The sequence below is a fragment of the Balaenoptera physalus genome (genome assembly GCF_965194825.1).
Source record: "Balaenoptera physalus genome assembly, chromosome: 14".
Classification (NCBI taxonomy): Eukaryota; Metazoa; Chordata; class Mammalia; order Artiodactyla; family Balaenopteridae; genus Balaenoptera; species Balaenoptera physalus.
The window spans coordinates 42,356,839-42,371,891 of NC_138893.1; the positions used below are offsets into that span (position 1 = coordinate 42,356,839).

The 15,053-nt window shown below is 38.6% G+C and overlaps 1 protein-coding gene across 3 annotated transcripts in view; it reads right to left on the reverse strand.

Moving 5' to 3' along the window:
- MXI1 (MAX interactor 1, dimerization protein) overlaps positions 1-15,053 on the reverse strand; it is an 88,032-nt gene that overhangs the window by 55,667 nt on the left and 17,312 nt on the right. The window contains exons 1-2 of one of the 3 annotated variants that reach the window (XM_082425375.1): positions 14,649-14,929; positions 12,590-12,722 (exon numbers count right to left, since the gene is read on the reverse strand). In XM_082425375.1, the coding sequence (XP_082281501.1) occupies positions 12,590-12,722; positions 14,649-14,787 (272 nt within the window). In that variant the 5' untranslated portion in view covers positions 14,788-14,929. The other 2 variants (XM_082425376.1, XM_082425374.1) reach the window with 2 other exon arrangements.

Below are 15,053 nucleotides of genomic sequence, written 5' to 3' on the forward strand. Positions count from 1 at the left end.
AAATTCAAAAAAAAAAAAAGAAGCATGAACAATGAAAGATAAACATGTAAACTGGACTTCATCAAAATTTAAAACTTTTGTTTTTCAAAAGACACTGTTAAGAAAATGACAAAGGCAACCCACTGAGGAGAAAACATTTGTAAACCACATATGTAACAAAGAACTTGTATCCAGAATTTACAAAGAACTCTTACAACTCAATAAGAAAACAAACAACTAAATAAAATAAAAAGCAAAAGACACAGACCCTTCACCAAAGAAGATATATCAATGGCAAACAAACACACAATAAGATATTCAAAATCACTAGGAAAATGCAAAATAAAACACAGTGAGATACTACAACACACCCACTAGAATGGCTAAAATTTAAAAGACTGACAATACCAAGTGCTATCCAGGATCTGGAGCTACTGGAAGTACCCTACACTGCTAGTCAGGATGTAAAATGGTACAGTCACTTTGGAGAATGGTTTGGTAGTTTCTTTATAAAGTTATATATACACTTACTATGTGACCCAGAATTCTACTCCTAGGTAGCTAAGAAAAATGAAAACATATGTCCACAGAAAGACCTGTTCATAAAAGTATGTAGCATCTTTACTTATAATAGCTAGAAACTATATACAACCTAATGTCTATCAACTGGTAAATGAATAAACAAACTGTGGCATATTCATACAATGGACTCAGCAATATAAAGGACTTAGCTACTGATTCATAGGACAACAGGAATGAATTTCAAACAACATCATGCTAAGTGAAAGAAGTCAGACACAGAATAGTATATACATGATTCCATTTATATGAAATTCCAGAAATGGCAAAACTGTAGTGACAGAACAGATCAGAAGGTGGAGATTAGAAACTGACTATAGAGGCATGAGGTAATAATATTTTGAGATGATAAAAAAAAGTTCTGTATCATAATTGTGTTGGGGGTTGCATGACTGTATACACGTCTAGTCACTGACTCATACACTAAAAATTGAGGAATTTTACTGTATAGAAATTACACTGCATCAAAAAAATTTTTTAAAGTTATAAACCTCATCCTACAATTGAGGCAATACTCTAATCTACCACAAAGTATTCAGGAATGAGACTAAAACATCAATTCCTTATTCTAGAAGACTAATAATACAAATTACTAGAAAGTGCATAATTTAAAAACATAAGCGCTTTGGGGAATATCTCTTCTTTCATCTACTTAAATTTATTTTTCATTTCTGGCATATGATTCATCTGCTGTCAGTCAAGAGTATAGACAGTCAAATCTTCATCTTCATAACAGGAAGTCAACAGATAACAAGCAGGATAAGTTCCTAATTTAGAAATATGAAAGCAAACAGTAGAAGAAACTGTTAAATTATTGCAAGTGGTAGCCTCTAGGAAGCAGAAATTGGATGGGAGAGATGAGGCAGAGGAATGTTATTTTAATTTATAAGCCATTTAGTATTAACTAACTTTTATCTTAGTGCCAGAAATTAAGACGCATCTAAATACATACTAAAGTTATACAATATTTGTGAAATAATCACTTCTTAGGTAAAAGCAATATTGGGAACTACAGAGAATTTTCAAGATTAAAATGACTGCTCTTAAACAAATTTTCAAAAGTTAAAACAAGGCATTTAAAAAGACAAACCACTAATCACCTAGACTGCTTCATTATTTGATTCTATTACAGAGCAACATTCTAAAAATCTTTGAAAATGGAAAAAATATCAGTGATTTCCTAAATCACTGGACTTCCAAATTGTAATTCAGTATTTCAGGAAGGAGTCAGGCATGAAATAAACATTCAGTAGATATTTGTTGAAGGAAAAAAAACCCCAAATGGTACCATAATTAATAGCACTACTCATAATAGAAAGCCCATAGATCCCAATTTTCATTGTTAGTATACTCCATTCCTCACTATAGTACTAGAAGCAGACACAGATGTTATACATATATCTATTTCAAAGAATCCTCCTGTCTAAGGGAAATCACATAGAAAAGTGATTCTCAAAGGGAGTAAGGGAGGAGAAGTTGGCAGGATAGCTGAATTTTCCTTGTTCTGGTTGCTGCAGGAGAGTGGAAGTGCCTTCTTCCAACTGACTACACTCCCTACTCCTTATTGGTTTATTTCAAGTTTTAAAGGAATCAATGCTGTGGTGATCATTTTGTAATGAATAGAAATAACAAATCACTATGTTGTACACTGGGAACTAACATAGTGTTGTTGGTCAGTTATACTTCAAAAACAATCAAACTCATAGAAAAAGAGATCAGATTTGTGGTTATCAGAGGCCGGAGGTGACGGGAGGGGTAATTGGATGAAGGCAGTCAAAATATTTAAATTTCCAGTTATCAGATAAATAAGTACCAGGGATGTAATGTACAACATGATTAATATATTAACACTGCTGTTTGTAATACATGAAAGTTGTTAAGACAGTAAATACTAAGAATTCTCATCACAAGGAAAAAAATTTTTTTCTTTTTATTTTGTATCTGTATGAGATGATAGACATTCCCTAAACTTATTGTGATAATAACTTCATGATGTAAGTCATTATGCTATACACCTTAAATTTATATAGCACTGTATGTCAATTATATCTCAATAAAACTGGAAGAAAAAAATAAAGGAAACATTGCTTAATATTCATTCATTCATTCTACCTTTAGTTCTTTTTAGCATTTGTCATATGTCCAAGACCCTTCATTATCTTACTGCAATAAATAAGACAGGCAATGTTTTTTTTAAGTTTTATTGATACATACTCTAAAATTCACCCATTTTAAGTGTACAATTCAATGAGCTTTTGTAAATTTACGTATTTGTGTAACCATTACCACATTCCACTTTTAGAACACTTCTATCACCCCAAAAGTCCCCTCATGTCCATTTGCAGTCAATCTCCACTCCCACCCCTCACCCACTGCTGATCTGCTTTCTATCTCTATAGTTTTGCCTTATAAATTTCATATAATGGAATTATGCAATATGTACTCTTATGTATCTGACTTTGTTTACATAAGTTTTTTGTGGTTCATCCATTTTGTCATATGTATGAGTATTTTTTCTTTTTTATTGCTGGGTAGTATTCCATTGTACAATATACTATATTTTGTTTATCCATTCACTAGCTGATGGACATTTCAATTGCTTCCAGCTTTTGGTGATTATGAATAATGCCATGACCATGCATGTTCAACTCTTCCTGTGGACTCCTGTAGAATAAGAGACCTTCATCTTACAGGACAGTGCCTCACACTTGTTACACTTTACCACTAACAGCCAAATGATTTTTCACATTTGTGGCCAACAGTATGAAGCACATACTGATACTTAATAAATTAATATTAAATTCCTACTGATACTTAAAATGTTTGTTAAAAGAATAAAAGAAACATGTTACTCAGCTATTTCTGATAATATGGGTCTTAACCTCAAATGCTAAAAAAAAAAACAAAAACAACTTTGTCTCCAATGAGTTTACCTGCTACAAATAAACTGACGATGAGAATAAAGATATTAAACATCCCTAGATCAGTTTTGTACAAAACAATCAATTAAGCCTAAGTTTCTCTAAAAGTCTTCTCAAAACTATATCAACATTTCATTAAAAAGTACCTTCAGGTCTACATAATCATGCTCAAAGTATTCAGCCATTCATTTACTTAGTAAGGATTTATTGAGTGCCTACACTGGGAATATAAGTACTCTAAAATTTCAAAGTCTCTTCCCTCATGTAGCTCACATTCCATCATCCAATTTTTGCAAAAAGTAAAAATAACAAAAATAGCAAAAATAACGCAGGACTTACTAAGAAAATTGCAACTATATACCATACACTATGGCACTATATTCTTAGAATGTTAGATAACCACCACGTAATTCTTTTAAACTAATTTCTACATACTTAAGCATGTTTAAATTTTATACAAATAAATCATTTTGTTTCTTTAAACAGTCAGTGGATTAAATATGGTGTTTGTGATAAATTCCATTAAAATATTAGACTCTGAGCTTTTGGTAACCCCCCCACCCAGCAATAAACAATGATTCTATACAAAAATGAGATTCAAATACTTCTTTTTTGACTAATAGTGCTATTTTCAGGAATGTAACCTGCCTTCCAAAGGACAACTGATTGGGTAACATATTAAAATGATAAAATTAAGTACACCAAAACTTAAGAGCCAGGCCTAGAAATCTAAATTTTAAATTGTAACTTATGTGCATTTACTGTTACCAACAAAGACTACAAAAAACCATCCAACAGACTAAGTATTAATGACAATACATTATCCAGAGTTTTTGTGGAGACTAAAGATCACTTTTGTTCTGTTGTTCCTATAGAAGATATATACTATCACACAGGACTATGGTGATCGAAATTAAAAACCTGAAAATTTACTTCTTCTAATACCAAGGCAAACTTACCACATTTTACTCTCTAGTCTCTTTTATTACATGAGAGGAAAGGTTCTTTATAGCTCCTCAAAAAGAATCCTAAATTGCCCCTGTCTAATTAATCAAAATAAGAGTAAAGGAAAATCAGTTGCTTTATCAAAATACATGACTGACTAAAGACTAAAATTATATTCTTCTATAATTTAAAAATGCTCGTTTCAAATGGCTTCAAAGCTCTCGTCATGTGGCCTCCACAAATGGTGTTTACATAGTGTTCTCAAAAGACTAGCAAAAATATTTCCCATGATAAACAAAGACAAGGAAATAAATACCACATGGAAACCCTTTTATCCAATGTCATAACACTAAATAAAAAGAAAATCCGTAACACTTTCCCCTGAAATGTATGCAGTAACATTAATAACAAAATTATCTACTAAACCAAATATTTTCTCTTATAAGAAATTCATTACTTAGATAAAACATAAGGAATTTCTCTCTAATACTATGTGGTGGAATCCCTATGTCTCCTTGAATGCACATTAAATTTAATCAATGAACAAGTATATATTGTGAATCTATAGCATTTCCATAATAACCTTTTTCTATAAATTTAAGCTATTTACTCTCTGTACCATCATCCAACATAAATAAAAATGGCCCTGTCTATAACATCTTGCTGATTTGTATTATTTATCATTTTTACTATATACACTATCTTTCCAAATATACCACAAGCTCCTCTATGGTAGGGAAGCATGTACAGCAATAGTTCTATATATATAGTGTAAGTTCAATAAATTTGATTACAAATTATTTTAAGAGAGCAGTTTCAATAGCTAGCAAATAAGGAAGCAAATTGCAAAGGGTAAAAAAGAACCCTGGTGGTAAGGCATTAAAACAGCAGGTGCAGACCACACGTTTCAGGCATTTCCCAGAGCAGAAAAGGAGAACAGTAAAACACATAAATTTCAGGTTATAGTCACTGAGTCTTAGTTTTTAAGTAAATTATTACTAAGGACTGTTTGCTGATTCCAGAGAAACAAATTGCAGGGATTTCTCTCATCTTCTAGTTGTACTGCGCATACCAGTCCAGTTTCCTTATCAAAAAAATAGAGAAATAAATTCCACTTCACCTCACAGAAATGTTCTGAAATTCAAAAGAAATAATAATGTATGTTAAAGAGCTTTGCACACAAGTAGCATATTAAATGCAAGGTGTTATTGAAGATGGATTCTACCCTTTGATCCAACAATTCTAATTCTTCATGTTTATCCTAAGGATGTAGGTGGACAAATGCACAAAAGTATCTGTACAAAGATGTTCATAGTAGCCCTGCATGGCATGAAAAAGTAGTGTAAAATTAACATTTTAAATGTCATTAACAGGGACGTCCCTGATGGTCCAGTGGTTAAGAATCTGCCCTCCAATGCAGGGAACAGGGGTTCGATCCCTAGTCGGGGAACTAAGATCCCACATGCCACAGGGCAACCAAGCCTGCGTGCCACAACTACTGAGCCCGCACGCTCTGGAGCCCATGGGCCACAACTAAAGAGAAGCCTGTGTGCCGCAACAAAGAGTGCGCCCACCACAACAAAAGAGCCCGCGTGCCACAACTAAGACCCAGTGCAGCCAAATAAATAAATAAATATTTTTAAAAACATCATTAACAGATGGTTGGCTTAACAAATTATGGTACACACATGAAGTAGAATATCATGCTGTAATTAAAAACGACTTAACAGATGTGTATGAACTTGAAAAAATGTTCAAGGTAAGTGAAAGCAGGATTGCAAAGGTTCACAACCCTGAGATGCCTTCTTTCATCTTTCAAACTTGATCAGGTCCTCTATTATGGCCTTCACAGGATCTTCTATTTTTCTCTATTAAGCTCATCATAGTTTGAAATAATGTATTTATATGTTTACTTGATAACATGTGTTAGATGATAATGAAGATGGTATACATATGTGTACACACACACACACACACACACACACACACACACACACACGGGGAAGAAAAGCCTGCCAGTGTCTTAAAATGTCAGAAGCCAAAATGAAAATAAAAACAATCTAAAAATATATGCATACTTAAATTACATTAGCACTATTGAACAGAAATGAGATCTGGATACATATTTTGTCAAACCACACCACAAAACCTCTTTGATTAGATTAGTATTGGGGAAACTGTCTTCACTTAAGAAATGACAAAGAATCATGCTACAATATATCCAAAAGGAGGCAATGCTGTTTAATTTGTAAGGAAAAAACTAGAAGAGAAAGCCTTCTTCAGGTTAACATTCCTGCCTGCTTAGAATTATGCATATACTGCTTAAAATCTGTCTTGATATTAAACTTAACCATCACTTATAGCTATAAGGCTTGGACAAAAATCCCTTAAGCATCTCTAGGCCACGTGAGCTTTAACCATAAAATATATGATAATATCTTACCTTCATAAAACAGAGAGCTGTACCAGATGAAATCCTGAATTCCCTTTCTATGATTTGTGATCTTCTATATTACAGTATCACATAAATATTCTGGCGAAAGGCCTCTCATCAAATAGGAACAGAAGGAGTTGTCCTACCAACTTACAAGCCATGATCATGCAAGTCTCCTTCAAACGATACTTCCACAGGGGGATATATCCTTAAGAAACCCAACAACAGCAAACTTATGCTTCAATGAAGCATTTAATGGAAAATCTGAGTTTGTTGAGGTATATAAATAATTCTTGAGAATTTTTCATTTAAACTTGGTTTTAGTGAAAGACAGAATATCACAGAACACATTAGATCACATCACTCAACATTTGGAAAGTACTTGAAGAACAACACTAATATCATTAAGAGTTTAACTGCTACTAATTTCCACTTTTGTCCTGAAGCTTTGGGAGTTCTCTACTGGACAAAGACTCAGCAACTAGTTATTTAATATAGAAAAATTGAAAAATATAGACTAATAAGAAATTTCACAAAAATAAAAATAAGGCTTCATTCTATTATTCTGTGAACAAATAAGTACATGTTTAAGAATAACAACCGAAGATATATCTCAAATTACTTCCACTAGGGGGAAAAAAACCCTCTACAACTATACTAGAAAAAGAATTCACCCCGCTCCTGCAAAACAAAACAAAAAAATCCCTAATAATCCATGAAGAAGACAGACAAAAAGGATATAAAGCTGAAAATATAACAGTACATCATTCCCTCTAAAATAAGACTAAAACATTTCATCATTCTGTAGTTTAAGAAAAGTTAAACTAAAGCCTTACAAGCAAAAGGAAAGTTGTTTTGTTTTTTATGTCAACAATCTTAGCACATAGTACTGAAATACTGCAGGTGAAAAATGTAAGACATTTTTCATCAACTTGAAAATTCAACTGTAAATTGGTATAGGTATACCTTGGAGACATCATGGGTTTGGTTCCAGACCACTGCAATAAAGCGAATATCTCAATAAAGTGAGTCATACAAATTTTTTGGTTTCTCAGTGCACATAAAAGTTATGTTTACATTATACTATAGTCTTTTTTTTTTTTTTTTGGCTGCGTCGGGTCTTAGTTGCCGCACACCGGATCTTTGCTGAGGCATGCGAGATCTTTCCTTTCAGCACGCAGGCTTCTCTGTAGTTGTGACGTGCTGGTTTTTTTTTTTCTCTCTAGTTGTGGCGCTCGGGTTCCAGGGTGCGTGGGCTCTGTAGTTTGCAGCATGCAGGCTCTCTAGTGGAAGCGCGCGAGCTCAGTAGTTGTGGCACGCGGGCTTAGTTGCTTCACGGCATGTGGGATCTTAGTTCCCCAACCAGGGATTGAACCCGTGTCCTCTGCATTGGAAGGCGGATTCTTTACCACTGGACCACCAGGGAAGTCCCTACTATAGTCTATTAAATGTGCAATAGTATTATGTCTAAAAAAAAAAAGTACATACCTCAATTCAAAACTATTTTATTGTTGAAAAATGCTTACCATCACTTGACAATGCAGGGTTGCCACAAACCTTCAATTTGTAAAAAACACAATGTCTGTGACACACAATAGAGGGAAGTGCAAGAAAATGAGGTATGCCTGTACTTACTACTTTGTAGATCACCTTAAAATAATACAATTACTATATGCGTGTCACAAGCTCATACCAATATTTACTGCCAATATTTGACAGACTTACGGTTCTTTGCATATATGAGTTCTGGTATCACTGAATTCTCATGACACAGGATGACAATAGTAGTCTTTAAAATTAATTGTAGCATTCTGTAGTCTACAATAACATACCTGTTTAAAAGAACTGGTAATCTGAAGATTTTTATTCTTCAAATACTATATATTGTTTTCCTTTCCAGATGTATTATCATTAATATCCTTCAGAACACAAAGTAATCAGAGTTTGCCAAAGCAGGAGTTGCACATTCTTCCATTATTTCTACTTACGGAGTCTAATATAATACTTGGCACAAAAGAAAAACTCAGTTCCAATTTAGGACAGTCTACTTGGAGTCTGAAAACCTTCCATTCTTCAAAAATATGTACTGCGTACAGAGCACTGTGATGGGTACTGGGGATAAATCTTTAAGCAGAAGAGATTCAATCCTTGCCTTCATGGAGTTTTTAGTCCAATAAATGAGACATGAATTTATCAATCAGATAACTGTATTTCTATAGACTGTGATAAACAGTGAAGGAAAAGTAGGGATGCCATGAGGTATGTGAATACCTGCTCTACTTTGGCAGATGAGGAAAAGGCTTCCCTGAAGAAGTTATTATTGAGCTGAAGTAAGACTGTAATTAGATAGAGGTAACATGGCAAAAGGGGAAGAAAAATGATTCTCAGAAGAGAACAGAGTATGTGCAAAGACCCTGAGGTAGGAGGAAACATGGTATACTGAAGCAACTGAAGGAAGGCTAGCCAAAATAATTCATCAGAATTATATTTGGGACAAGAGTGGTTGCAGGGATACCAGTCAGGAGGTCGCAACGGCTGTCCAGGTGAGGAGTGATAGTATCTTGGATTAGGAGGGTAGTAACGAAGCTAAGAGAAAAGGCAGGCTCAAGAGATATTTAGGAGGAAATCGGTGTTACGCTGAAGCCATGTACAGTAGTGTCAGTAGAGTTTTAAAGATGACAGATCTTAATATTTTTCAGTTGTGAGACCAAACAGTAAAGAAGCTGGGAATTTGAACTTATCTGATACTACTCAATAAGCCAGATAGCAATTGCAGCCAGTTCTCTAACAGCAATAACATCTTAGCAAGGGTGATTTTTGGAAGTGTGCCAGAAGGCCATGAACCAAGACTACAGTAAAGTCAACCATGAATTTAAAAAATAATTATGTATTACAGATCCCACCTCCTAATTGTTAAAAGGATCCCAAATGATAAAATTACTGGGATTTTCAAGGTACATGCTTTTAAACTCACATTACATCACTCATTTTCTCTCCTTTTTACTTCTATGAAAGTAAGGTTTCAAGGCTTGGGAGAAAGGAGGAATAGGAATTTATAATATTATGAGTCAACTCTCAGCATAAATTTATAAAGTAACATTTTATATCAGGAATATCATATTATACCTGAGAATATTAGGGGGGGAAAAGTCAACCAACATTATATCTTAAGGATGCTACAATGTCAGGGAAACAAATGTCACTTTATGACATACAAGAGATCAATGTTCAAGACGCATAAGAACAGCAACTTCCATATAGGTAGCTTTTTGATCAGGAAAATAAGACGCATATACTCATCAACTCTATTCCTTTCCTTGTTTCAGATGACTAATAAATGAAAATTTTTACAAGTTTTCTTTCTTTCTGCTTTATGCAACCAGTATAATAAAATCTTTATTAAATCCAGTAATAGGCTTAAAGTTAACAGGGAGTCTACAGTGCTCCCTTACAAATGAAACAACAACACTATCTCCCAAGTACCCCAGTATTAGAATTTGATCCCTGGTTCCCTACTCCATGAAGCAGAAATCTTAAATGGTAAGGAGAAATAATTTCTAGTGTTCCACTTTAACATACTAGTTCTCATCTAAAGGCCCCACCCTAAACCCCACACATGGGTCGACCTTGAGATAATATATCCTAAAATCTCTTTTTCTTTCCCTCTCTTTCTTTCTTTCTTACTATTTATATTCCCATGAAAAATTACTTTACTTAGTCTTAGGTGGTCCAATGTACACGTAATTATTTTCCCTTGGGTACTAAGAACAACATGGCATACTTGTAGTGTTATAAATTTTCTGACATGCTGTGCTAAAATACACAGTAATTAGCAGTGTGGCCCCACACACAATAGTAGAATCCTGACAAGAACACTAGCATGAAAGAGAAACATCACTTAGTCAAAACCCCAAGCTAAGCAAAGTATAAGTCAACAGATGACAAAGACATTAATGACCTGTAACATAACTGGTAAAATCTAGAAATACACATCTTATTTATACCTCTATAATCCTTGAGTTGTTAGTAAAAATGTCACATTTGCAATGATGGGGTGGTGTACTGAATAACCAATATAGTAACTGATCTCTAAAACTGTCAATAAATCAGTGTCACAGAACTTCAGGGGAAGGCGGGACCTTGGTGAGTACATAGTTCATCCCTCAATTTACTATGATGACAGTAAAGGACAGAGAAAAAATGTAATGAGATCATATACTTGATTTCTAGAAAGTAGGAAACAATAAATACTTGCAGCATGGCAGAATCCACGTTTGGTTTCCTACCTGGTATTTCTCCCATGTCTCGAAGTTAAAAAAAAATTTTTTTTTAATCTACACATGGATTGGAAAACTCATAAATTCCTGAATACAGGTTTTAGTTGACGATACCTTAACCAGAGAAACTGTGAGGGGCAAGAAAATTTATACATACTTTTTGTTTAATGCTGCATACCATACTACGTATTTTCTTCCCAAACCTACCATACCACAACAAACCCTCTAGATCCACACATAAACATAAATACAGCATATTACACTTATGGCTAATTATTGTTATAATTTTTAAAATTGTTTAAAATACACAGAATAGTCTTAATGAAGAATAGAAGCCATAAAGGAAACACAGCTTTAAAGATAAGTCAGAGAAAGAAGAGTGAATCCTAGTGATGTGCCTCAGTAATCCAGAGTGGGAAGATTCAACATTTTGAGCTCTGTTATATATAGGAACCTCAAGTTTTCTGCATCAGTGAGTTAGAGCCCCTACTCCTGACCCCTCCCCAATCCACCTCCCCAGGTGTTATCCAATTTCCTGTCGAGCTCTCCAAAGTCTTCAGGCAAACTTAGTTACCCAGAGATTGCTCTGTGCCCCTCCAAAATGAATGCTTATATTCTCTAGACCAAACTTTGGAAAAAAAGATCTCATTTAATTCCTTTTATCAATGGAAAAGGCAAGCATCTGTTGATTTTGACTTTCTTTTAAGACTGGACTTTTGAAAACTTCATATGAGATGAATCTTTAGAATTCACTGACCCTCTAGAACAAAAACACTGAAGAGAGAGCCACACGCTACCAAAAATTTTCAAAAAAAATAGAAGTCAACTATGTCTGAGTACAGCCAAGTAAGCATTTTCTAAGTTTCTGTTTTGATTGAAGAATAAGCACCTTCTTTCTTTTCCATTTTTTTTTTTTTTTTTGCTTTAAAAGCTCCCAATTCAATCTTATCATCCTTAAAAAAAATAGACTGTGCCCACTAACTTCCTACTCTACCTAAATATTTTTATTCCTTTGACAAAACCCTTGATTCTGTTTTATATCCTGCCTGAGCTATTTTTGATTTTTAAAAATTTTTGGATCATCCAAGTTTAAAGCTGGCCCAAGATTGCATTTAGCATGTGGCTGCATGCATGGACACATGCTGCCAGGTCTCTGAACTTACTATCACTCTCAGTCACAGACATCTCCACTTAATAATCCCCAGCAAGAACTTCTTTGGTTGTCTTTCCAGATTCTATTTCTTCCCTTCTACACAAAGGTAGGTTATGATTACGAGACTTTATCATTTTAAAAGGGCCAAATCCCGAGGGATGGTGGGAAAGGCACCCATTTGGCTGTTCAGTGTTGCTCTAGACTCGGTATTAGAGAACTGAGGTCAGTTGGGCCAGCACTTCTGCCTGAGTATGTGCTCCCTCCCTCCAGCTGCCCTTTCTAAACCTCCCCAGCTTGCTACCTGTTGGCAGTGCTGGTGTTGCTGCTCCCGCTGCTGTGTTTCTGTGCCCGGCTCAACCTCCGTGGGGGCTTTGAATGCTGCAGCCGGGGGCTCGGCATGGAGGGGAACGCTGAGGCGTAGCCATGTTCACACTCTAAAGAAATGGCAAGAAAAAAAGATATGATAAGAGGAATATACCCAAATTCAAGGATCTACAGATCTCAAGTCCTTGCAGTAACAGGTTGTTGAAAACAAGAGAAGAAAAAGAGGTAAATTTTTTCCACTCTTTCTGGTTGGAAGATAAAATTCCCAGTCCTTGCCTGGTCATCAATCCTGTGACATTATATACAGACCCAACTCACCCCTGGAAGGTGTACCAACACCTCCTCTAAACCAAGGAACTTCTCCCTCCTCTCCAAAATCCTTTTCTCCAAGAATTCCTGACTCAAACACTCTCTTTTCTGAGACCAATTACCATTCACCTAAATTATTTCACTTGCCTCAAAATCCCTTTTCCTTTAACTATCCCCCTTCTAGAAGGTGTCTCTCTAAGCCCCACGTTTTTGTGTACTTCAAATAAATCAATCACCTAGTCTTAGGAGGACATTTTCTCTCAACACCACAATTTCCAGGGGCTGTACTCTTCATACCCCAATCTCTTTACAGCTCCCTTAGTCTCCATTCCTAAGGGGATCCCATCGCATCACACTTCAGATTCAAAGAGGTCCCTTGGCCACAAGTGTCTGCCCTCCGCCCTGCTCTTCAGCAGGCATTCCCTTTCTTTGCTCTCAGCCTTGTCTCCTCCACCCCTACCTGCACTGCTCCCAGCCCTTTCCTCCAGTTCTTTGCATCCTCTTGCCTCTCAGGTCCTCAGATCACCTCCACTCTCAACACCCTCCCTCCCTCTCCTCTGGTCCACCTCCACTCAGGGCAGCTCCCAGTTCCAGCCTGACCCCTCTCTCCGTCTCCTCCAGGTGACAGTCTCCTCTCCTTCATTAACATACACACACCCACATGTGCCCCCCGCACGCATGCACCAGTGGCACTCCTCCCCTTACATACCTGCTGCCTCATGCACCCCTCCACTCACATGCCCACCCTCTCTCACACGTACACCCACACACACGCACCCCCTCCTCACACACTCACCCCTCCTCACACACACACCTCTCCTCACACACGCACCCCCCTCCTCACACACTCACCCCTCCTCACACACGCACCCCCTCCTCACACACTCACCCCTCCTCACACACGCACCCCCTCACACACTCACCCCTCTTCACACATACACCCCTCCTCACACACACACCCCTCCTCACACACGCACCCCCTCCTCACACACTCACCCCTCCTCACACATGCACCCACACACACACACCCTCCTCACACACTCACCCCTCTTCACACACGCACCCCCTCCTCACACACTCACCCCTCCTCACACTCGCACCCTCTTCACACGCACCCCCTCCTCACACACTCACCCCTCCTCACACTCGCACCCTCTTCACACGCACCCCCTCCTCACACACACACCCCTCCTCACACACTCACCCCTCCTCACACACGCATCCCCTCCTCACACACGCACCCCCTCCTCACACACACACCCCTCCTCACACACTCACCCCTCCTCACACACGCACCCCCTCCTCACACACGCACCCGCCTCACACACGCACCCCCTCCTCACACACACACCCCTCGTCACACACTCAACCCTTCCTCACAGGCAACCCCTCGTCACACACGCACCCCCTCCTCACAGGCAACCCCTCGTCACACTCGCACCCCCTCCTCACACACGCACCCCCCTCACACACGCACCCCCCCTCCTCACACACGCAACCCCTCCTCACACACGCACCCTCCTCACACACGCACCCCCTCCTCACACACTCCTCCTCACACACGCACCCCCTCCTCACACACGCACCCCCTCCTCACACACGCACCGCCTCCTCACACACGCACCCTCCTCACACACGCACCCCTCACCCGCCGCACCGCACTCCTTGAGCGGAGCTGGAGTGCGCGGGCTCAAGCGGTGGAGGAGGCGGCGGCGTCCAGCCGTTACCTCGGTCGCGGCGCTCCAAAAACTCGGCCGCCTCCAGCAGGCGCTGCACGTTGATCATCCGCACCTGCTCCATGGGCACCGCGGGCGGCGACAGGGGCCTCTCCGCGCTCCCTTCCCCGGCCGACAGGAGGCGCCTCATGCGGCTACAATCCGGCACCGCCCCGGGACATGTGCGGCGGCGGGCGGGCCAGCCCCGCCGCGGTTCCGCGCGCTCCCCGCCGCCCCGCCGCCCCGCCGCCCCGCCGCCCCCGCGCCTCAGCAGACAGCCAGCGCGGGGTTTGTTTACCTCTCCGCGCGAGCACGGGGGAGGGGCGGGAGCAGTGCCGCGGCCCGCCCCCTCCCGCCCCTTCCTCTGCCTCCTGGGAAATGTAGTCCCGCCCCACCCACTGCACGCCGGGAGTCGTA